Consider the following 25,299-nt stretch of genomic DNA (forward strand, 5'->3'; position numbering starts at 1 on the left):
AAATGGGGCAAAACGAAGACATGTGCCAAGTGAGGGGTGTGTAAGTCAGCTTATCATTATAAGGCTCACTGACCACCAGGATAAGAAAAAAAACCTCGGCCGACTATTGACAAGGGGCCTCTATTTGGGGCAAGTCCGTTCTCGGGCCTTTTCTCAGCTCCATGGAGAGGCAGAGAGAAAGCAGGGAGCCGCAGGGATGAAAAGGTGCGGGTGACAAAGGTGCCCAAAGAAGCCAGCAGGCGGTGCTTATACCCCTCCTGACGTCCAGGCCGGGAGTGCCGTGCAGGTGAAGTACCGGATCTACACTGCCTCTTCCTCATCCGGTCGGAGGTCTGAGTGATGTGTCAGGTCTAATGCAAACTCCGCCCACTGTCAATCATTACTTAGAAAATTCTGGAGAGCAGCTTCTTGGGAAGGAAAAGGTTGGTTTTGGCTTCCAGTTCAGAGGTTCAAGACTGGGTGATCCTGTTAGTCTTACAATTCAAGACTGGGTGGCCCTGCCATCCTTGCGTGTGGTGGAGGGAAAGTCACAGAGCGAGCTGGGATGGACGGGGATGCAGGGAACACATTCCTTCCAATGCCATCCTGACTCAACAGCAACCTAGTCTAACCCACTGGCTTTCCCAAGACCCCGCCTTGGGCCTCTGTGAGTGGTCTGCCCCCAACAGAACACTGTAACCATATTGGCACTGACCCATTAAGGGTTAACATTAGACTGTGGCATTCAAACATCTGTAGCAGTGTGGGGAGCCGAGGCCTGTTCAATCTATAATGGGGTGACTGGGGGAAAATCTCAAAGAATTTTTTTTTTAAACTGTGGTCAGATATATGTAGCATGTAACTCACATGGTAACCATTTCCACATGTATAATTCAGTGTCTTAAGAGCATTCACAGTGTGGTGCACAGCTGTGGCTGACATCCATGTTGAGAACTTTCTGGTTATCCCAGACAGAAGCTTTGTACCCCTGGCCTGGAGGTGTTGGGGGGTTGGGGGGTGGGGTGGGAGCGGGGGTGGGGGGTCTTGTTTCTGCCAAGGGCCATTTGGATACTTCGAGTGTCATTTGCAAGCCAAATGAAACTGTCAGCTTCAACACCAGCCTTCGTAAGGTGTGCTGGGTTTCAAGTCCGGCTTGCGGTCACCTTGGCAGAGCCAGACCAAATGATTTTCATGGGCCTCATACAGCCTGTGGGGCAAGATGCCCCATCCCATCCCTGGCCAGGCAGATGGTTTTAAGAGACTGTGTTGAATGGGGAGAGTGGGGACAAATCCTACAGACACAGGCGCTCGTGAGATCCGTGCATCCCTGCATTTGCTGAGAGGATGCGTTTAACTGAGTCATGGTAAGGATTTAAAATTCTTAGGGTGTGTGAGGACAGAGAAGCCAGCACAGGGAGCCAGTGAAAGGAAAGGCCAGACAGGAAATCGGGGGAGGTGGTGTCCTGCTGACAAGGCCTGTGGTCAGCCAGGCGAGGCTGCATGCCTGCCCAGAGTTCTATGACAACCGGAAGAAGTCCCCAGAGACCGCCAACTGTGACGGAGGCTCCAGAAGTCAGACAGTCAGTGGAAAGCAAGCAAGAGTGGAGACTGTTCTGTGCAGCCAAGCTCCAATGAGCACCTTTTGTGAGCCGGACAGGGGAAGGACATCAGCACTTCCGGGTGGAAAATTGCCGAGCTGCGTCTGCGTTCCTGGGATGCGTTAGCTCTGTCGCTGGGAGTGGGTGAGGTGATTTTCACAGTATGGTGGTCAGACTGTGTAAAGATATTTAAATCCTTAATATTAAACCAGAGCCTCCAAACCTATGATTTTATTAGTGTTAGAACGAATCAGAAGAAAGTATGTTTGATTTTTTTTTTTGAAATTTGAAATAATCCCAAATTTCTAACAATTTTAACTTAGGGTTCCTTTGAGAAATACAGCCAGAGACTGTAGTTCATGCAAAGTGGAATTAAAAGATAAATGTGTTTTGGTGTGAAAAATTGAAATTCATGGGCATAATGGGTGTGTGTTTATTAATCACTGACCTAGGATTGCGCATTTGGCACAGTGGTCAGGGTGCTACATGAGGTTTATGTATCTCTTACTGGAGTGCTTAGGGTTCTTGTTGGCTCCTCTTCTAATTCCAGCTGCCTGCTGGTGTGCACCATGGGAGGCAACAGGTAATAACTCAGGTGCTTGGGTCTCTCCACCCACATGGGAGATCCAGATTCCGTCCTGGGCTCTTGACTTCAGCCTTGGCCCTGTCCCAGCTGTTGTAGGGAGTGAGCCAATGAATGCAAAAATCTTTTCCCTTTTTTTTTTTTTTCTCTTTGCCGTTCAAATAAAATGAAGAAAAAAAAAATCATACACAATCCAGTTCAGGATGACACATCCCGTTTAGTATTTTTGTCTCTTGGTTTTCTTTATTTGGAAACGATTCCTCGAATTTTCCCTGCACTCATATGATAACTTGGTGATTCTGAAAATTACAGGCCACTTGATTTTGTAAAACTTAAGATTTGTCTGATGTTGCTCACGTTTCTACAAGGTTCCCTGTTCCTTTTGTGCAAAATGGTGCTTAGAGACCAAGATCTGGGCACTGCGTGTCTGTACTGCTCACAGGGTATCACTGCCTGTGGACAGCAGTAAGAAGTACAGATGTGAATATACATCGTACGCATACGTGCACGCAGTCCTATGTACATACCCACACATCTTTATTCATTTCTGTGTCTCGCTGAAGAACCATGCCTTCACTCTAATACCCCCAATTCTCAACTTCTTACGGCTCTTTTTACTTACACTCTTTCCGTGTTTGTAATTCCTTTCTCTGGCGTTCTCTCCTTAACTGTATTTGTTCTGTATGTTAATATGCATCATAACTCCCGTCCTCTGCTTGGTGGGCTCACATCTCCTGCTCTAGGCCGCCCCTGCACACCTGGCTGCTCTCTACCTGCTCCGCTTGGGCCTGGCAGCCTGTTCTGGGCACCACGGTTCTCTCTGGCATGAATGCTCACTTTGTTCCAGTCTGCCTAATGGCTTAGGACTGAGTATGCAGGAAAGTAAACTGGAAGAGAAGTCTATTCAGTTTTTTTTTCCCAAGTGAATTAGCTCTAAAGAAAGATGTCAAATGACTGGAGAGGTAATACCACAGATCTGGCCAAAACGTTGTAAGCTAAGTAAGCACACGATTAAGAGAAATGCTAAGTGATGACTTTCTTGTTTGTTTGTTATTTTTTGAAAGTATTTATGTATTTTTATCTGGTACTTTGAAAGGCAGAATGACAGGGAGTAATAGAGGAATCACTCCCCAAATGTCCACATTAGTCAGGACTTGTTCAGGCTGAAGCCAGGAGCCCCAAACTCCATCCTAAACACTTAGGACATCCTCTGTGCCTCCCAGGATGGGTTAGCAGGCAGCTGGAGCTGATGTGCAGTAGCCGGGATGCAGACAGGTACCCTGTAGGTGATGTAGGCATCCTCTGCAGTGGCTTAACTTGCTGCACCACGTTGCCTGCCCCGTGTTTTTTTTTTTTTTTTTTTCAATCAGAAACAGCAGTTTATAAAGAGAAAAGGACTGTTCCCATACCACCCCCAACCACTCCTTTTAATTCTTTATAATTGACTAAAATGGCTTCTTTTTTTCCCCAGGTTTCATTTTTTGAGGAAGAACGAAACATACTGTCTTGGAGCACAAGCCCCTGGATCCCCCAATTACAGTATGCCTTCCAAGACAAAAACAACCTCTACTTGGTAAGTCTGTGTATGCTCACCTCTAGTGTTCTTGTGTTCAGGGGCTGCAGGCTCGAATGTGGCTCTTGCTCCTGAGGTTCTTTTGGTCGCTTCCCTGGCTTACAGCTATCTATCTTCTCATCCTTCCCATGTTAAAGATGAAGAGCAAACCCCTTTGGAAATAGCCTCATTATTGTTGGATACTGGAGCTGTGGCTCAGAGGGCAATCATGAGAAATCATTGGTTTGGGAATAGTTTGCAGTTACCTTTAACGGAACTTGCCTTTGCAAGTTAACATAGTTATGTTTGATACAAGAAAATGCAGAATTTCTTTGTAACATGTGGAAGCTGAGAAACTTATCTTCTCAGTGCAGAGTAGAATAGTAATGACCCAAGGTTGGGAAGAGTAGGGACACGTGAGAGAGAAGCAGGGACTGGCTAATGATTGGACAGGAGGCCCGGGATCCTGTGGTCCGCCACACAGCAGGCTTAGCGATTTAGTTCAGGTAATGGTTATTGTATTTTTCAGAATACAATACTTCCAGCTACAAGAGGGTTTTGAATGTTCCCAACACAAAGACACGATAAATACTTGAGATATGGATCTGCTAATTATCCTGGTTTGGCTATTGCCCGTTATGTACCTGTGATGTAATTGCACCGTGTATGCAATGAAGAAGTGCTTGCTATGTGCCAGTTAGGCAGGAGATGCAAGCATTGCAGGTGTGGACGAAGTAACAGGAAAGTCCTCTATCCTTTCTCCTACTCCTGCTCTCTAGGGGACCACGTGCTAATGGCTGTATATGTTCTTTCTGAGCCCCAAGGGAAAAATATTTCTATATACGCATGGACATATAGGGGGTTTTTTTGTTTGTTTTTGTTTTTTAAGCAGAAATGGCTTGCTGCTGTCTCTCTGGCTGTTCAGCTTACTTTTTGCCTTTCACCGGTTTATCCCAGGCGACTGTCCCTGTCAGCACATACTGACCCCCTGCATTCTGCCCAGCGAGGACAGCTTTCCCTTGTGTGCATCCAGCACAACTTAATAGAATGCTAAAATTAATGTCAAGGCCCTGTTTAGCCTCTTGGGGGATTTAGGTTTGTGGATTTCAAAGTGTATGCTAGAAACAGTTTTCATTCCTGGGTTAACCCTTGAAACGGGTGGGGAACCAGCCAAGGCCATTTGGATATTTCCAGAATCGTTTGTGGGCCGTTACAAAATGATCAATTTGAAAAATGAGCCCACTAAACGGATTTGTTGGAATCTTGAGTTCTGCTTGTGGTTGCCTTGGAAGGACCAGACCAAGTGATTCTGTAGGCCTTGTAATAGCCTATGGGCCAGACATTCCCCCATCCAGGCCTTAAAACAAGACTGCTCTGTGACTTTGAAAATGGAGATGACCTTTTATATGGGGTCATGTGAGAGAAAAGGGTGGGGGGGAGGTGGAATCCCATCTAATTTGAATTTTCACTGGGTGTTTTTGAGGGACTTCGCCCTTATTCCTGGCCTAGAATAAGCAGTTGATTAGCCTGGGTTTCCCATGAGTTGAGACTCCTCCCTGGCCCCCCTCACCTGCCGAGTGAGGACATTGTCACACACAGGTGTACCGGAAGGCTCTCCGTGTATTCAGCACATGCTGCTTCGGAATTGGACCTAGCCTCTTTGTGTCTGGCTTGAAGCATCCTTTGCAGTGTGTTGTCTTGGAAGCCTTCCTTCTTCAGGACCGGGGGCGTTGGAGCCCCCAGCATCACAGATGATTTTTTTTTTCCTCTAAATTTAGTACTTTATTGATCTTTAGAGATATGATATTTTCAATTTGCAGTATAGTCCAAAGCTTCATGGCTCTGTTTAATAAAGAGTGCAACAGAGAAGAAGCAAGAAGGCTCAAGTCTAGTAGGAAAACAAGGAAGGCCTATGAAACAGTGACCAAAGGAAGGGACATTCAGCTTTCCTCATATAAAAGCAAATTTAAAAACAGCCACAGGCACATTCAGACTGAAACAGTGCATCGTCCCTGTTGATTTTTCTGACACAGGCAAAGATGCCCGAGATGTGTTTCCGGGGTTGTTGATGTTCTGGCGTGTTTGAGGCCCATGCGGTGTTTGCCATGTTCTCTGTGGCTTGCAGAGCCCCCACTCCCCGCCCCGGTTTGCTTGTGTGGTCACACAGCCCATAATGAGGTTTGGATCAATGGCGGCTGCATCACCAGCAATGGTCCTGTGAAATTATGACAGAGCTGAAAAACTCTGGCAGCCTAGAATTCTTCCTGTACGAATTCACGAACCCCACCCGTTGTGTTAACACCGTCTCCAGCATTTGCGATCATGATGGATTGGGTGAGTCAGCAGTCCAGGAGCAGCAGGCAAGGTTCACGCAGGTGCACGCGATGCTCACACAACACAGTGACCTGTGAGTGTGGTAGCCAGTGGGACTGGTCATCAGCCTTCGGGAAGGAAGTTGCCCTGAAACAGCAGGGTCTTTGATTGGGTTGAGATCCTCATCCATTGTCTTTACTGTTCTTTTGGATTTTTTTCTTTTTTTAAACAGAGCTCTGCAAGAGAGTGAGAGCATCAGCTTCTGAGGGTAAACCTCACCTTCCTTGCTTTCTTTAAAATTATTTTTTATTTGTTTGAAAGGCAAAATTACAAAGAGAGAAGGAAGAACAAAATCTTCCATCTACTGATTGACTAGAGACAGGAGCTTCTCCCAGGTGTCCTACATGGGACCATCTTCTGCTGCTTTCCCAGATGCAATAGCAGGAAGCTGGATCAGAAGTGGAGCAGTTGGGACTTGAACTGATACCTACATGGGATGCTGGTGTTTCAGGTGGAGGCTTAACACACTGTACCACAATGCTAGTCCCCAATAAATTTCATTTTCAAGGCAACACAGATCACAGGAAGACCTGGAGTTGGGAAGGGCTCTAATTTTTGTTTCAGAAATTTAGAGAGTCCATAGTTTTCCTGGTGTGCCTTATACTGTTTCATCAACTCATTTTTTCTTACCCTCTGGGTAGAAAAACAAACTTAAATTTTTTTTTTTTAATTTATTTGAGAACCAGAAAAGTCTCCCATCCACTGGGAGATTTTTATCTACAGCACTAGGACCAGGCTAGAACTGAAGATGGGGACTGGGAACTCAGTCTAGGCCTCCCACAAACGTGGCAGGAAGTCAGTCATTTGCATCACTGCTGCTGTGTTGTAGAGTCTACATTAGCAGGAAGCTAGATTCAGGAACTAGAGCCAGGAATTGAACCCAGGCACCCTGATGCAGGGCACAGGTGTCCTAAGTGGTTTATTAAGTGCTAGGCTAAATGCCTACCCAAGAGTTCATCTTATTGTTATTAAAAAATAAGATTTCTTTATTGTTATTTGAAAGACACATTTTACAGAGAGAAGGAAAGACAAATAAAGAGAGGTCTTCCATCTGCTGACTCACTCCCCAAGTGGCTGCAATGGCTGGAGCTGAGCCAATCCAATGCCAGGAGACAGGAGCTTCTTCTGAGTCTCCCACGTGGGTGCAGGGACCCAAAGACCCGGGCCATTCTCTGTTGCGTTTCCAGGCACATTAGCAGGGAGCTGGACCTGAAGTGGAGCAGCCAGGTGTTGAACCGGTGCTCAGATGGTATGCCAGCACCTCAGGAGGTGGATTAGCCTGCCACCGTGCTCATTCCCATTGTTGCACTGTTAAGCGCTGAAAATTCCTTCCCATCAATTAACCACCAAACCGATTACGACATCTTTGAAGTCTGGAGAGACTTCTGTATGGTGCTAAGCTCCTCGGGCAATTGCACATCAATTTGTGATGCTTACAAAATATAATGGAAGATATATTTTAAATCAATGATAAAAAAATCAGGACTCTTCCCCCTGCACCCCATCTCTGTCTGCTGGCAGTGCCTTGTCTCTGGTCCTGCCTCTGCTCTGGGAGTTGAGCCCCGTGTCTCGCTTGCACCACTGTGGTGCCCGCTTTGAGCTCTTCCTGCCACCTGTGGTGCCCTCCCTGCAGGCCTTCTCCTTCCACCCCACTACCCTCCTCCCATCTGCTGGATGCAGCCCAGCCCAGATCTTGCATGGGGCTTCCATGGGCCCCGTGGCTTCTGTCTTCAGCCTGGGGACTTTGTCTCTCACTCCCCTTTCTTTTTTTTGTTTTCTGACCTTGCCACTCCCTTTTCTCTGTGCTGTTCCCTCACTCCCTGATTGGCTTAGCCAACTCTTCCCCTTCTTTTGTGGCAGGTGTCACATGTTGCTTCTTCCAGAACTTTCTCTTTTGGCCCTGTGCCGCTGGGGTGAAGCTCCTCCTGCTGTATTCTCATAGCACTCTATATTCCTCTTCAAGAGCAAGTGTTGGTCCTATCCACTAAGCTACTTCTTCCATGAGGTGAGCGACTATTTCTCTCTTGCTGCTGGTAGCGCTTTACCAGCTAAACAGCTTGATGAACGCACGATTAATTTCATAATTTGATTTACATACCCTTTTACTTATATAAACAGTAAGCACTTTGTCCTTGCATATATAATTCAAGATATACTTAGTGAGATGTTTTTCAAAATTTGGAGTGCAGTGCAAGGCAACAAAACTTGCATCCTGTTGGATTTCTGATAGTTCAAAAGTTCCCCTTTGCTATGACACACCGATGAATGGGGCTTACCGTTTCTTGGTGTATATAGACAACCATAGCCAATGGCCCTGTCACATCTGGTCCTGTATAACAAGGCTGGGCCCGGCTCCTGGCAGGTGGCCCACGGAAATGGTGCCTCATAGACGCGGTTCGTAAAGAAATCTGTTCAGTTCTGTGCAACAGGTGTCTGCTTCGGTGCCCTTCCACGAAGGAGTGGGCCTCGCACTGAAAGCACCGCATTGCAGCTCGCCACGTGTGGATCTGCTGCCGCTGGGGCCTTGAGCGTTTCTCGGCGTTGGCTGCGCTCATGACCTCTGGAGGCCACCTTGGCTTTCAGCCTGTACCCCACCTCCCTCCCCTGCTGTCAGCTCTCCTCTGTTGATTTCACAGTTCTTCCCCAGCGTGTGTGTGGGTCTGTCTCTGTGATAATTCACAGACCCAGGTTCTTCTATCTGTGGCACTCCCATTCTTTGGGGTTTTGGTGAGCTCTGTGACATGGTTGAACCAGCCTACATCTTTGTTCTTGCTGGCTAACAGGAGAAAAGCACAGAAATTCAGAGGCAACAAATTCCATTGGACATATCACTTCCTTTCGCATTTTGTTGGTCAGAGCTTAGTCACCTCACTGCATGGCTGTCTGGTGTGCCGTTGAGCTGTGCAGCCGAGATTCAGCTGAAGAACAGGATGGATTTGGAGTGAGGGGAACATAGCATTTTCTGTGAGTTTACTGAAGACTCTTTCGTTCTGGTGCATCCCCAGCGCTGCTGCTAATAGAACCCTGGTTCTGATGTTCCGTTTTTCCATTTGGGATTTGTTCTTTCCCATCCGATTGTCAGCCCAGCTGATCTCGTTTCTCAAGCCTCTTTCTGAACTCTCCTGGCTGTGTTCATGTGCTACGTCTCCCACAGCCAGTGTTTGGCAGCCAGGTGCCCACCCCGACAGGGATGGGTCCCTGCACTGTCACTTCTGCTCTCATCGCGTGCTTTATTTGGTCTTTCCAGAGTCATTGTCCTTTGTGGCTTCCATTTTCTCATCAGCAAAAAGGAGGCATTAATACCCCCTTTCAGTCATCCCAATGGAGTTGCTGGGTATGTTGCTGCCTCAGGGAGTTCTCTGTGCCCTGGAATCGCCTGGTGTGTGTTCTGGTTATGGAGGTATACTGTAAAGTGCCCGGGCCAGGAGGGGAGCCAGGTGTTTGGGAACCCTGTCAGTGACTCCCCTGTGGGTGTCATCCATCTATGCACTGGAGCTGTCACCTGCTCTCTGCCAGGTGTGCCTTAGCAGAAAGCTGCGATTAGGACCTTGAGTCAGGACTTGAACACAGGTACTCCTATGTAAGATACAGGCATCCCAATTTGGCTTTTATTCTTTTATTTTAATTTTTTTTATTGGAAAGGCAGATATACAGAGAGAAGCAGATACAGGGAGAAAGATCTGCCATCCGCTGGGTTACTCCCTAAGTGGCTGTAATGGCTGGAGCTGAGCCAGTCTGAAGCTAGGAGCTTCCTCTGGGTCTCCCATGTGGGACCAGGATTCCAAGGCTTTGGCCCAGGTCATAAGCAGGGATCTGGATGGGAAGTGGAGCAGCCGGAGTATGAACCGATGACCATATGGGATCCCGGCGGAAGGAAGATGAGGATTTAGCCACTAGGCTATTGCACTGGGCCCTAATTAGCCTTTCTAACTGCTAGGCCAAACACCTGCTCTAGATTTTATATTTCTTTTCTTTACTATTTATTTGAAAGGCAGAGTGACAGAGTGATAGGAAAGGGGGTCTGGCAATGTGAGAGAGAGGGTGGGAGAGAGAGGGGGACAGGGAGGGAGAGAGTGCAAGAGAGCTGTTTTGTTCTCTGGTTCACATCTAAGATGCCTGCAGCAGCCAGGGCCGGGCTGGGCTGAAGCCGGGAGCTCTGTGTCTTCCACAGGAACAGCAAAAGCCAAGTGCTTGGCCTGTCACCTGCTGCCTTCTAGGTGCAGGGAGCTGGGTTGGAATCAAAGGCAGGCCGATCCCCGACACTCTGATAATGGGCACGGGTGTCCCAAGGAGTGGCTTAACTGGCTGTGTCACAGCACCTGCGCTGCACTTTGCTTTTTGAGGATTTATTTATTTTACTTGAAGAGCAAAGTTACACACAGAGAGGGACAGAGTCAGAAATCTTCCTGCCACTGGTCCGCTCCCCAGATGGCCGTGACAGCCAGAGCTCGGCTGGTCTGGAGCTGGGAACCAGGAGCTTCTCCTGGATCTCCCCCGTGGGTGCAAGGGTCCAAGGCCTTGGGCCATCCTGTGCTGTTTCAGGGAGCTGGATGGGCAGTGGAGCGGTTGAGACCAGAGCCGGCAGTCGTATGGGATGCCAGTGTGATAGGATTGCCTTGCCATGCCACCATTCTGGCCCTGCCTTTGCATTTCTAGCAAGTTCTTAGGTGGTGCTGTTGGGCCTGGTCTGGGGACCTCGCTTGTGAACCATTCCCCTGCAGCTGCCGTTTTGGTGATTGCTGTTCCCTGTGGGCTGTTAGCAGTCAGGCAGGTGTCTGAATTCCCTTTCCTCCTCTCAAGCCCGCGTTGTACCCGTTCCCCTGCACCTGCTGGCCTTGCAGTGTGCTTGTCAGCTCATGTTTATTTCCTTGAACCTAACTGGAAGCTGTGTAAACAGCTCCTTTATTAGTTAATGTCCTCAATTACCTGGTTGGAGGATGCTGCTTCTTGCCTTGACTGTAGATGATTCAGTTCTCAATCAGGCTTTTTTTTTTTTTTTTCCCTAGCAGATGAATGAGTCAGGCTGCATTCACGTTTTCTGAGATAAACAGCCTGTTGTCTTTCTCATGGTCACCTTGCCATTCAGGAAGGATAGTCTGATTCTCTGCCGGGGGCCAGTCTGTTTAGAGGTGCCCTCCCCTCCCCTGAGCCAGAAGTGAGGAACACTGGGCAGATAACGATGCCAGCCGTATCATTCCATCTCTTCACAGCGCTTCCAGTCATGCTGAATGCATGAACCTTTCAAGGAGATGTTTCTCAGAGGCAGCTAGCACAGCATGCCTCTACCAATGCCCTATGCAAACGGCAGTAGAGGATTTGTCTTCATCTGCAGTCTGTCAGTGTAACAAAGTACCAGTCCTGGATCGTGTAGACAGAGGAAAGTTTACTTGGCTCACCATTCTGGAGGATGGGTAGGCCAAGAATCTGGTGCTGGCCTCGGCGCAGCACGTGATGAGGGCCTTCCTGCTGTAGCAGCACGTGCACAGGACATCGTGCGGCCGGGTGGGCTTCAGTTTTTTCCTCTTCCTGTGAATTCACTCTTGCCATCCCTGGGGCCCCACCCACCCTCATGACCCCATCCAACTCTGATTATCTCCAAAGGTTCCAATTCCCAATACCGTGGTCAGATCACTTTGGGCGTTACCTCTCCAACACATGACTTTTAAGGAGATCCACTCCCACCATAGCAAATCTTAAAGACTTTCAACTATTCTCCAACCCCATGTGTGGGCATGTGTGTTTGAGCATGCATCTGGGTCAGTGTGCATACATGTGAATGCATGAACACACACACACACACACACTCACTCTCTCTGTTCTTCAGTTTAGATGCAATAGAAAGGATAAAGTGTCATTCTACTAACAAGGTGTTTCGATGCAAACACCAGTAGAGAGGCAGTCACACGCCTTGCAAAGGGAACACGTGTAAGATTTGCCCTTTAATTAGCATCTGCAGCTGCTGCCATCAGAAGGGGCGTCTCTGTTGGCTGGAATGTCTTTGCTTTAAAAGAGCAAGTCCGTTATAACTCCAAGCCAGGCTTGTCTGTCAGCTGCCGTGCTTTCTCTGCCATCAGCGGGGTTGCCATGCTGTGTGGGGCTGGTTCCCTGAAGGGCACCTTGCCCCTCTCTTATGTCCACGGTCTTGTGGCTTCTGTGCCTTGGTGACTACCATGCCAGTGAGGACCTGCGGCTCTTCACTGTGTGCAGGGGATATTTCCAGCCCTTGCAAGGATGTGGAATCTTCATTGCCGATGGACTGGTTATTTCCAGCCCTTTGTTGTCAGTTGATATATAGAAAAGCTAGAGAGAGAGAGAGAGAGAACAGAAGCTAGAGCTGTTTTATTAAAGCTGAGCTTTGTTCAAGGGCACCTCTGCTGTACAAACCTTGAATTCAGCAGGAGTGGAGAGCCACACTGGTTGCATAGTCTCATCAGCTGCGAGTCTCCGTGCTGCAGCGGCTGCAGTGGCTGCATCAGAAGCACACCAGTGGTTCCTTAAAATGCATGTCCCTGCTCCCTAAGAAGGTGGCATAGGAAGGAGATATAGCCCACTGCTTTACGCTGCATATTTGTTATTTATTTGTAAAAGTTTGGTTTATTTGAGAGACAGTGAGTGAAAGATGCACACACACAGACACACACGCAAGCGCACGCACACACACGCAACCACCATCTGCTGGCTTACTTTCCAGTTGCATGCAACATGCAGAGCTGGGCCAGGGCTGGAGCCAGGAGCTGAGGACTAAACCAGGGTCTCCTCTGTGGGTGGCAGAGACTCATCTACCTGAGTGATTATCTCGTGCGTCCCAGGGTCTGCATTCCCACAAAGCAAGAGTCAGGAGCCGGAGCCAGGCACTGAACCCAGGTACTGATGAGGGAAATGGCTATCTCATCTACTAGACTAAATGCCCGCTCTATTATTATAATAATTTAAAGTATTTTTTTCCATTCCACTGGAATGCCGATTCCACGAAGGCAGCAGGTTTCCTGTGTTTTATTTGCCGCAGTTTTGCTCACATCTAGAACAGTACCTGACACTGGAGTCTTTATTTGAATGAGTGTGTCTTATCATTTTTCAAAAAACCACTTTTTCCAGGAATTCTGATTGTATGGGCAGACGTGGGAAAGCCTTGCTCACAGTCTCCTTGGATTAGCAGTCACATTGTAAAGGAGCAGCACCTCACCAGCTCTCTGTGTTCAAAGTCCGTTTTCGACAAGTTCAGTGGCAGTGAAGAACCCTCTGATACAGCCCGGGCCTGCTGTCCTGGTCTTTGGTACACAGCTAGCACTTCAAGATTTGAAGACTTCAAGCTTCTCAGCTTGTGACATTGCTTCTGGGGCCACGTGATTTGATACCATTTCAGCAGTCCCAGAGTGTCTGCAGAAAGCCCTCAACTCTTGGTTTCTTATTATCTCTTTAAGATCAACAGCATGCCTTTGATTAAGGCTAGGTTCGAATATTATTCAGATTGCCATTAGCATCATGAAATATCTGAGATGGGGATTTTAGAAAATTGGTTTGCATAGCTCATAGTTTTGGAGGCAGAAGGTCCAAAGAGCTTGATGCTGGCTGGCTCTGTGGGTTAAGGGCCTCTGGCTGAGTCACCTTCCGATAAATGATGTCGTGATGGATAAGACACGAAGCCAGTGAGCAGGGAAGGGCCAGGCTTACAGCTTACCACTAGGCTTCACCTGTTACCAGTCCTGTTATTTTTCAACTTTGACACATTGAGGACCAAGGTCTAGGCACATGGCACTTTGGGGAAAACTCGCACAAACCAAATCCAAACCACAGCAGTTGATTGCAAACAAACTGTCTTCCCTTTGGGCTGCATTTATAATAGAATGAGCACCTCTCCCCTGATGACGTCATTTTGGGGTTTGGATAAGGTCTGGAACTGTGTTGTTAGAACAAGTCTGATTAGTTTCTTGGGACCTGTTCTGTTTAGAGGTTGGTCATTTGCTCTATTTTGGCTCCATGATGTGGAACCTGTTGTAATGTTGGCTGATTTTTTAAAGAAGATTTGTTTATTTTTATTGCAAAGTCAGATGTACAGAGAGGAGAAGAGACAGAGAGGAAGATCTTCCATCCGTTGATTCACTCACCAAGTGACCACAACGGCCGGTGCTGAGCTGATCCAAAGCCAGGATCCAGGAACTTCTTCCAGGTCTCCCACACGGTGTAGGGTCCCAAGGCTTTGGGCCGTCCTCAACTGCTTTCCCAGGCCACAAGCAGGGAGCTGAATGGGAAGTGGAGCCACTGGGACTAGAACCGGCACCCATATGGGATCCTGGCATGTGTAAGGTGAGGACTTTAGACACTAGGCTACCATTGCCAGGCCCTGTGTGTGTGTTTTGTGGGTTTTTTTTTTTTTTTTTTTTGGCCAGTCAATCCTGGTTTCCAAAGGAATGGAAAGTGATTTAACATGTAGATAAGGCTGGTTTCAGCTGGGTTTTTCTGAATGGGAGCAAGGAACACATATCTTTTTTTGCCTTTTTTTAGGGATGCTTTCTTATTTTCAGAACAGTTCATCTAGACATTACAGATAGAATCTTCTGGAGCAGCAGCCGAGGAACAAGTGGCACTCACCCTTGACCTCCTTGAAGTTGTAATGCCTTCCGTACGTGTGACTTTCTCAAACCCACAAGCCAGCCTGTTTTCTCACACCACTAATTGAGCCACAGGAAATTCATAAATGCAACCTGTCATAAATATGTATTGTTATTATTTTAAGACATTTCCGTTCTAAAAGTACGAGTACTTCTGTTATTATCTATGAATTCCCTTTTTTTTATGTTTAAGACCTTTTTAATGGCAATATATATTTAAAACAGACGTATAAATTAGCATTCACCCACGTACCCAGGGCCCGAGGAGAACCAGGTTGGGATGAGTGGGTGAGCTGTAGGCAGCCAGGTGGCTGAAGAACGGGGATGAGCGACTTACGTCAGCTGTGAATTTGGGGGAAACTGAAGATGCGCTGGGGGGGCTGCCCCTTCCAAGCCTCACACTTACTAGTTCCTCAGTCAGTTGTGCTTTTCAGCAGTTGCCGTGCAAATGGACCCATATTCTTCATGTCCACTGTTAGGCTGAGTGTCAGCCGAGGGATCTGGGTCGAGGCCACGGAGCCTTTGGGAATTCCTGGGCAGGTCCTTGGCTTCCCTAGGAGTCTCAGGTTCAAGGATGACTTGGTGCAGGGTTGACTTCTGGAGTGTTCACTTGGCAGCCAGGGGTCTTTAGGATGCTCCACGTCCACTTGTCCAGAGCATTCTCCTGATTCTGGCCTAAGTACAAAGAAGAGTTGGGAGACTGATGTGGAATGTTGGGAGACTGATGTAGTTTGATAGATTTAGTGGTTTTTGTTGTTGTTGTTGTTGTTTGTTTTTTAAGAAATGTTCAGATATCATCTTTTTCTAGAAAAGATTTGAGGCCTTTCAGGACAAAAGACATTCCCTGAGAAAGCATGGGGTTGTGGAGGTGGGGCACTCTGAAGAGTTAACACGGTGCACTGATGGTGAAAGTGGGGCTGAGCTTCTCGGCATCCAGAGCAGGTAAGATCCTATAATAAAGGAGCAAGGAAGGTGAGGAACAAGTGGTAGCCAGGGCCTTGACACTGGTGCCAGGCCTTCTGGGGACATGGCTCAGGAGAAGGTGAGGGCAAAGCTAAAAGCCAAGTGGCCTGCGCGCCAGGTGTTGACTGATCATCAAAAAGAGGAAGGATTTCAGTTCCTCGGGATAGGAAACATTGTTTCTGCTAATCACAGATTTTCACCTGAGGCATTATGTTGTTCTTGACTTTCCCCTGTGTACATTTGCAGTGTGTGTTTTCCCACTGTTTTTCTCACAAGAAGAGGGTTACACCTTATCCTGTAGAGGATGACACTTTACAAGAGACTCCTGGAAGAGAGGGAAAGAATTCATGTTCTCCACAAACTTTTTGAAGCTCATGCCTATGTTACTTTGGACAGCTTCCCATGGCTACACGAATATTTGGAACCCACTTATTTTTTAATATCTGCATCATATCCCAGGATTGAGACGTTATCGTATTCCACTCAGGATCCTGCTGACAGATGTTTGGCTGACTTCCAAGGTTTTGTGTGTGTGTTACAACACTGCAGTGTGTCCATTTATCCATCTGCAGACTAGTGTACCTGGACCATGAATTGGTAGATGTGGAATTATAGGTCAGAGGTTCTATCTTTCACATTTAAGTGTTTCCTGGAGGCTGCCGTTCATCTTCTAAGCCAACCACACAGGAAAAGATGGCATCACGTTTTCTGCACGCCTCCTGTAACCTGCTGCCTGAGGAAGGGAGCAAAAAAAGGATGCAAGGGAGTTTGTTGCCCTCTAGGAATATGCATCCATGCTGTGTACCTGCTCCTGGGGAATGTCTGGGTGTCGACTTGGGTGGGTGGGGGAGTGGGTGGATTTAATTCAAACTTTGCAAGCTTATGTTGCAAACGTGACTGTGCTTGGTGTCTGGGACTAGTCTTGCATTTTATTGATTCTCTTGGGAGAACGGATGTAATTTCCCCTAGCACAAGGACCACACTTCATAACTCTCCCTGTGCCTCACAATTCTTCCTTGCCTTGTGGAGGCACTGTGGTTGTGACATATCCAGCGGTATTTGAGGATCCTATTGAAGTATTCCTTTGTTGTTGTTATGTGAAAAATTAATAACTCTGGCATTCTTTGCAGGTCATGGAGTATCAACCTGGAGGGGATTTACTGTCCCTCTTGAATAGATATGAGGACCAATTAGATGAAAACACAATTCAGTTCTATCTGGCTGAACTCATCTTGGCCATCCACAGCGTCCATCAAATGGGATACGTTCACCGGTAAGTGGGGCTCTCTGGTACCTTGCTGAGGATTTATCTGCATCACCCAGGGGTTCCTGCATAGCTAATGAGCAGGCAAATGGCTTCAGTACCTGAATAATGCTTCATCTGATTTTTAGCCCTTCCCTCTTGGGATAGGCCAAAGGGGAAACTTTTCAAGATGGCAAACACCTCAGTTTGCCCATTCAACAGTGAAAAATAGGCCTGGAATGGTCATGTTTCCTCAGTTTGCCAGGGAGTAAGCTCTGTTTGTGTACCTGCTAAGACAAAGAACTCTCGCTTGGCTTCTCTGGGGTGGGTGGCGGAAAGACCAGGTGTGATTTGTGGAAGGAACTGGCCTATACAGGAGCCAACCACGCCTGTCAGTATTGTCCAGGGGCTCCCCAATGATGCATGTTCCTCACATCCCCACTTGTCGGATGTTTCCTGTCTGTCTGCAGTGTTGTGATGGCTTGACCACGAAACCTGAAACCAGCTTTCTTTGGCTTTTTTCTTTTCCATTGGCTACCTAACTTTTCCATCGGGCTACATGACCTTGGGCAAGTTCTGCAGCTTCTTTTTTGCCTGTGTACCTTCCTTTTCCCTTCTTCTCTCTTTTTATATATATAATTTTTGCTTGAGAGGCAGAGAGAACACGAGGGCACATGAGTGAATGTGTGAGCACTCTTATCTATTGCCATACTCCCCAAGTGCTCCCAGCAGTGAGGACTGGGCCAGGCCCAAACTGGGAGCCAGGAGCTCAGTCCAGTCTCCCACCTAGGTGATAGGACCCAAGTATCCAAACCATCTCCTCTGCCTCTCTCAACCTGCTTTCGCCAGAAGTTGGAGTAAGGAGCCAGAGTGGGAATTGAATCTGAGGATCCTGATAAAGGCATGGGGGTGGGGGGTGGGCAGGGCCCCCACAGTGTGTCACTAATTTATGCTAAGTGCCCACCCTGGGCTTAGCTTTTGTGATGTAAAATCTGCATCTCTGGGGGAAATAATCTGAGTTATAACAGGTATGTGGGCCTGGGGTGGTGGTCTAGCATCTTAAAGTCCTCTCCTAGAATGCTCCGGGATCTCATATGGGCGCCGGTTCTAATCCCGGTGGCTTCGCTTACCATCCAGCTCCCTGCTTGTGGCCTGGGAAGGCGGTCGAGGATGGCCCAAAGCCTTGGGACCCTGCACCCACACGTGGGAGACTTGGAGGAGGTTCCTGGTTCCTGGCTTTGGATCAGGGCAGCACTTGCGGTTACTTGGGGAGTGAATCATCGATTGCTAGATCTTCCTCAGTCTCTCCTCTGTATCTGACTTTGCAATAAAAATAATTAAAAACAAACAAACAAACAGGTACTTGCCTCTATTCCTCCTTCCCTCCCTTCCTTCCTCTTAAGATCTGCTTGGCAATGTGTATGCTCCTTGTCGACACCCATCAGCAGGTGTAGAGGAAAATAGAAGCTAAGGTTCTTGGTGGAACCCAGATGCCAGGTTAACAGTTACTGCCTGCTGGTTGGCACAGGGAGGGCAGTGCTGATTCATTGTTCCAACTTCCTTACAGAGACGTCAAGCCCGAGAACATTCTCATTGACCGAACGGGCCACATCAAGCTGGTGGATTTTGGATCTGCTGCTAAGATGAATTCAAATAAAATGGTAACAGAACGGAATGAGCTAGCTTATTAGCACAGGTTATACTACAAAGCTTTCTGGACTTTATATGTTTGGGAAGTACTGAGATAAGATTTGGAGCCTGTGTGGGAGTTCGGGGAGGGTTAGCATGGCCATAAGGGCCATTTCCCAGGTTGTGGCACCTTTTATATGTAGTTCCCCTAACACCCTCAAAAACAGTTTTAGGAATATTCTTATTTTGGTTCAAAAGGAAAGACTGATTTTGTTTTCCTTTTCCTTGTCTGTTATAGCCTGTTTTCTGTTACATCATCTTTTTACTTTTAAAATATTTTGATGTATTTTCCTGTGCTGCAAAATTGAAATTAATCACTCGAGCATTTCATCCAAATATCCCTAAGTGCTAAAAACCCGGAGCTCAGAATATAATTTTTAAATCTTAAAACTTGTTAAAAATCAAGCTATATCCCACATGCTAATTAGGGAGGCAGGAGGGCAGCTGTTATCCACGGGGAGACTTCTTTAAAATGACAAAGTTAAAAGAAAAAAAAGAGATTTAAAGAAATCTTCTAATAAAATTTGTCCTTACTGAAATGTGAATTATGCAAAAAAGATAGGTCTGAGAGAAGATGGACTTAGGTTTTTAAGACTTCTTTCATAACTGAGCCATTTGGTGACCTGGACAAATCCTTAGGAAATTGGCCTTTCATTCCCTCTCCAGCAAATAGTGATTGGAGTAGAATGCACTAATCAAGAGGTTAGAGAACCATGCTGCCAGGCTCGGAGTTCAGTGCTTTCTATCAAGGACAGTAGGTAAAGTTGCGCTCCTCCTCCCCCTTACATATCTTGGAGGAGATGTGGTTATTATTAGGCTAAGGCCAGAAGAAGGCTTGGAGCCCTATTGGCTTTTTGCATTTTATGACTGTTCTTCAGACCCGTCTTGAGATAACAAGCCTTGCATTTGGGAATTTTTTTTTAAGAGGAGGAAAAAAAAGCAACACTGGACTGTCCCAGGCCAGGATTTCTCTACCTCAGTGCTGTTGTTTCTTGTAGACTGTCAACTTACCTGGCCATTAATGTTACGAATCAGAATGTCAGAGTATTTGCATTTAATACTGTGTGGATAATTCTGAAACAGATGTGAGGACTTAGGTATTGAATTCAGGGGAATCAGTCGCTGCAAAAATAAATGATGTGACTCTTCTTGTTACCCTGGTGGCATTCATAGACACCTGTCTTCAGACATGCGTTGACGTACAGGCAGTACAGGCACAGAGCGAGACAGCAGAACCTCAGCACTGTTGACATTACGGGCTGCGTGATTCCTTGTGATTGGGGAAGCGTCCTGGGGATTTCAGGATGTCTGGCTGCTTTCCAGGCCTGTTACCCTCTAGATGCCAGCAGTGCCTTTTCCCCCACATTCATAACAACCAAAAACCTCTGCAGACATGGCGTGATGTTGTCCCTGGGAGAGAGGGTTAAGGTCAGGAAGAGGTGACTCGGGTAACTCCTGGTTGAGATGCCTGCATGTTTGAGAGGTATCAGAAAGCTGATTATTAGAGCAGGGAGATGCATTTGCAGCAAGAAATCCTACTTGGAAAGCTGGACGATGACAGAACAGTCGCTGAGTAAAGGAGTGATGGACAAGGCCGTGTTTGCGTCCCTGTGCTCAGACGCGTGGGGGACACACAGGTCTCCTGTTCATTTGGAGTTCTCAGAGCTGCCAGCTGCCCTTTTCAGTTCCTCTGATTGTAGCACCCTGCAGTCCAGGCCAGGAGCTTCAAGGCTCTTAGGACTCTTTGTGGCTCAGGAATCAGGAGAACTGAGTATTGTGGTCAAGGAGGCATGGCTCTTCAGATATCCACTCGAGAGAATTGTGCCTCCTTTGCTGGGTGCTCACTGGGCCAGAGGGTTACAAGCAAATAATGTTTTGTTGTTATTATTATTTTTTGCATTTTGTTACAAAAGAGCAACAGTCTGCAATTTAGAGGAAGTCAAGGGTGGATACTATAGAATCATAATTATTGAAATATTTTTGATTGATGAACATAGGGTTAAACCCATGTTTCCTTTCAATAGAATGTTTTACAGGCCCATAGCAGGGCCTCAATATTTTCTATATTCCAAATATGCTATGTAAAAATGTAACCTGCATTTACTGAAATCACTGCATGTTACCCAAATCCTGCCACCCCCTGTGTGAGTGTTGGATCTGTCGCACGTTCCGTCATCCATTGTCTTTCTGACAGGCTTCTTACTGAGGATGTTGCTTTGGAGTCTTTTCTTTTCGTTAGTAAATAGGAAGGGGGGTTGCTGGTGACCGTAAGACCTGCTGTGTGCTTAGGTCACCCATGTCACCTTGCTGGAATGTCAAAGAACGGCAAGCAGCATGGCAAGCAGCCAGCAGCAGTTCAGCCTATCTCATTGATCTCTATTGAACACAGTCGTAAGGAGCTTGTAAATGAAACGCATTACAGCACAGTCAGTGATACTCAGCCCCCATGTAGCAGCTGGAAACTCAGAGGAGATAGCCCTTTTTAGATTTATGTAGGAGCTAAAAGGCTGGGTTTGTTTTCCACAGACTCACAGCGTAAGTTTCCTTTCCCTGTTTGGCAGGTGTAGGTTTAATGCCTTGGGCAGCTAGATGAGGAAAATTAGGAAAAGTGTTTCCTGTTTCTCTCCCTTCCTCTACCCTTTCTCTCTTCCTTTACCCTCCTCTCTCCTTCCCTCTCTTTTCCTCCCATCCCCTCTCCGTCCCTCTACCTTTCTTTCTCCTTCCCTCCCTTACGTTTTCACTCTCTCCCCCAGGTGAGACTCTCCTATCTCCTAGTTCTTTTCTTGTTATCTCTGGTTGAACTAGTTTATTTTCTTCCCCATTAACGTCATGAGAATTAACTATGGCTTATACTGCTGGGGAGCTGTCCGTGTGCTGCAGGCAGAGTGGGTTCCTAGAGGATGTTCTCTGTTAGTGTCTCACCCAGATTAACTGGCTGAGTTGCCCCAGGAGGAGGGGAAAGCGCGTGGTGGGAAGTCCTAGGTAGGATGTGCGATGACATGGTGAACAGGTTTAATGTGACTAATGAAACCTGAGTAATCCTTAATTATCATTAAAGACCATTATTAATCATGATTAAGCACCATTGTAGGAGATGTACAAAGGGTGAGTCTATGTGTATTTCTCCTTTTCATATCTTTCTGATACCAATTAATAATAGAATCTAGAGGATTGTTGGACATAAATATATAGAATCACAGATACATTGTGAAACAAGAATGAGTTTGGGGGAATTAATCTGTCTTTGGTAAGTCTAGTTATTAGTTTGGAAATGAAGCATTGACAACTTAACGCTTTTTGTCTGGGTCACCTTGGTACCTGCAACCCCTTCAAGTTCCTTTGAATTCTCTGGTTGTGAGCAAGCAGCTGTGCCCTATGAGCTGCAAACAAGGGGAATGGAATATTTGTGGACAGTTTGTGTTCAGCAAGTGCAGCAAGAATTGATGGTGCGTACTGGACAGTTGTGTAGCAAGGGTCCTGTAAGGTAGTTAAGCATAAAGGGTGAACATTAAAAAAAAAAAGATACAGTGGTGCTATAATAGCCAAACCAAAATGTTACAGTTTTTTCTTGTTATCTTCTAAAAAATATCTGTTGTTCACTGTCAGTGCTGATTGTAGCCAAAACCCTATAGTTTAACCCTCAGTCTGTGCTAGCTCTTTAACACCTCCGTACATGCTGGTGGTGGGCTTGGTGCAGACAATCCAACATCAAGGCTTCCCCTTGACCCATGTCAGTTTCAGTCCCTCAAGCTTGAGTCTTCTTCACCCTGTGTGCCAAAGCAAAGCTGAGCAGACTTGGCAACAGCAATATCACATTGCTGTGTAGGGAGCACGCAGGTGGGGAGGGCAAACATTCCAGGGATGTGTTACAAATAGTAAAAAGCAAGGGGATGGAGGAAAATGAGAGAAAACCTTATTTCTTCTCCTGAGAGAGTCTTGGCCAGAGAAATGATGACGTCCAGATTGTGGACTGGAAAAGCTTTATTCAGCTTCATCCCTGGCAGTGTGCTGTCTGAACTATCCATTTCTTCCTGCATTCCTAGTTCAATTGAAGCAAAGAAAATCTGCTTTCTTGCTTTATAAGGCTCAGCCTTCAAGGTCTGTGGCCAGATCTGCTCACTCTCTTGGCTTCCTCCAGGGCACTTACCATCCTTTAACGTGAAGAACATTGTTTACGCAATGCATATGCTGCCTCATGGTTTATGATGTGAGATTATGGAACAGCTGGTCAACATGATATATGACTACAGTAGGGAGGCAGGTGGAAGAGGTGATCGTTACAGTTAGGTTTCATGGCTCAGGGAAACTTCAAAACAGTTTTGAAGACCAAAGGGGCTGTCAGCTGGCTACGTTGCCTAGTGGGTTGGGGGTGAGACTGAGGGGGCAGGAAATGTCCTTTGCTTTCATCAGCATGATTTCAAGAAACACAGGGCATTTAAACATGGGAGCGGTCAGAAGGACAATTGTCAGGGAAAAAGGACAGTCGTTTAAGTGCAATACTTTGAGCTTCCTAACTGAAAAGGCCTCCTACATCCTGCGTTTCTTTGCCAAGGTCAGGTGCTTGGGCACCCCTGGATTGGAGAGCCCTGGGTTTCTGAACAGTGCGGGAGGATCAGAGGAAAATGAACTCATTAATATTTGGCCCCAGAAGAAGCCACTTGTCATGTTTTGCGCTGTGGGTGGCCCAAGGAAGGGATATGGGTTACCGAGGTTTTTAAATGTGATATGTGATGCAGGTATGTAAGAGCACGTCACCAGACGGCTGCCGGTTTTCCAGTGACAGTTAGATTGCTCTGCTGCATCCATCTTCAGAGTTGATAAACACTCTGCTGTTTCCATGAGAGAAATCCTGTCCTATCAGTCACTTGTCTATGGACGGCATCGTCCAGACCATTTGTGTGCCAGTCCTCAGCTCTCGGCCCTTTGCCTTCTTTCTCTCTTCCTTTCTTTTTGATTAGGACAGCGTTTGCATTTCCTGTCAGTGTGCCACTTGACAAGAGGTTTAAGTGCCTGGGAGCATGGCAATCAGCAGCAGGTCAGCCTGTGTCTCAACTGCCGCCGTTGGCAACCTACTCGAGGCTAATTGAAAGTTTGCTGTCTTCGTTGTATCGATGGTTTTCTAGGTGAATGCCAAACTCCCAATTGGGACCCCTGATTACATGGCTCCTGAAATGCTAACTGTGATGAACGGGGACGGGAAAGGCTCCTACAGCCTGGACTGCGACTGGTGGTCAGTGGGTGTCATCGCCTATGAGATGGTTTATGGGAGGTCCCCATTCACGGAGGGCACCTCAGCCAGGACCTTCAACAACATCATGAATTTCCAGGTAAGGAGCCATCAGTAGATGCTTAAAGATGGTGTGAATGGGGATGGGAATTTGGTATAGTACCTGGTATGCCAGCATCCTGTATCAGAGAGATGCCTGGGTACAAGTCCTGGCGCTGCTGTGTCACGGCGGCTGATGTTGGCTCAAGTGCCTGGAGACCCACCACTCACACAGGAGACTGGATTTGACTTTCAGGCTTCAGGCTTGGGTCTGGTCCAGCCTGGGCTGTTGTATTTGCGGGGGGTGAACCAGTGTACCACAGATCTCTCTCTGTGTGTATCTCTTTCTCTGCATTTCAAATAAATAAAATGAGAAAACAATCTTAAAAAATTAAGAAAGTTGTATGAATGAATGATTATATATAAACCAACAGTATTTCACTGGAAAATAATAATAAAATACTTACTTAGCACTTGCTTTTGTGCCAAAAGCTATTTCAAACATCACTAATTGTAGTTCGTTGAATCTCAGCTGCTAGTCAAGTTGTACGACTGCACTCTGCTGCCAATTAATGTATGATCCTTTATTATAAAAATATGTTTGATTTCACTGCTATTGAATGTGAATAAATCTGAGTCTAGGATTGATGGAATACAGTTTATTAATTTGATCTTCATATTATCCTGTAAGGTAGAAACGGTTGCATTATTATTCTAATTTATAGATATATTGAAAATATAATACAGAAAGGTTAAATAACTTTTCCAAAATAACACAGACTATTTGGTTCTGAAATCCATTCTCTTGATTTTACATTATATTGCTTCTTTTTTTTTTTAAAGATTTATTTTTATTATTTTTTTGTTGGAAAGGCGGATATACAGAGAGGAGAGACAGAGAGGAAGATCTTCTGTCCGATGATTCACTCCCCAAGTGAGCACAACGGTCGATGTTATGCCGATCCGAAGCCAGGAGCCTCTTCCGGGTCTCCCACGCGGGTGCAGGTTCCCAAAGCTTTGGACCATCCTTGACTGCTTTCCCAGGCCACAGGCAGGGAGCTGGATGGGAAGCAGGGCTGCCAGGATAGAACCGGCACCCATATGGGATCCTGGGCGTGCAAGGCGAGGACCTTAACCACTGCGCCACCGCGCCGGGCCCTATATTGCTTCTTAGTACTAACAGTTCGATATAGTAGTACAATTTTTTTTAAGTTTACTCATTTTTCTTTGAAAAGCAGATTTGAAAGGGAGAGTTGCAGAGAGAAGGAGAGAGAAAGGGAGAGAGGTCTTCCATCTGCTAGTTCTCTCCCTAAACAGCTTTAAATGGCTGAAATGGAGCCAGTCCAAATCTAGGAGCCAGGAGCTTCTTCTGGGTCTCTCATGTAGGTGCAGGGTCCCAAGTACTTGAGCCATCCTCTTCTGCTTTTCAGGGAACTAGATCAGC

The 25,299-nt window shown here is 46.7% G+C and overlaps 1 protein-coding gene across 4 annotated transcripts in view; it reads left to right on the forward strand.

Moving 5' to 3' along the window:
* The window catches only part of CIT (citron rho-interacting serine/threonine kinase), a 164,456-nt gene that overhangs the window by 17,278 nt on the left and 121,879 nt on the right, over positions 1-25,299 (forward strand). For all 4 annotated transcript variants that reach the window (XM_041003643.1, XM_041003646.1, XM_041003642.1 and 1 more), the window contains 4 exons: positions 3,632-3,733; positions 16,788-16,930; positions 18,468-18,561; positions 23,713-23,916. In XM_041003643.1, the coding sequence (XP_040859577.1) occupies positions 3,632-3,733; positions 16,788-16,930; positions 18,468-18,561; positions 23,713-23,916 (543 nt within the window). The remainder of the gene's footprint in view (positions 1-3,631; positions 3,734-16,787; positions 16,931-18,467; positions 18,562-23,712; positions 23,917-25,299) is intronic.

This window comes from Ochotona curzoniae, unplaced genomic scaffold (genome assembly GCF_017591425.1).
Source record: "Ochotona curzoniae isolate NIBS_2020 unplaced genomic scaffold, NIBS_Ocur_1.0 scaffold_274, whole genome shotgun sequence".
Classification (NCBI taxonomy): domain Eukaryota; kingdom Metazoa; phylum Chordata; class Mammalia; order Lagomorpha; family Ochotonidae; genus Ochotona; species Ochotona curzoniae.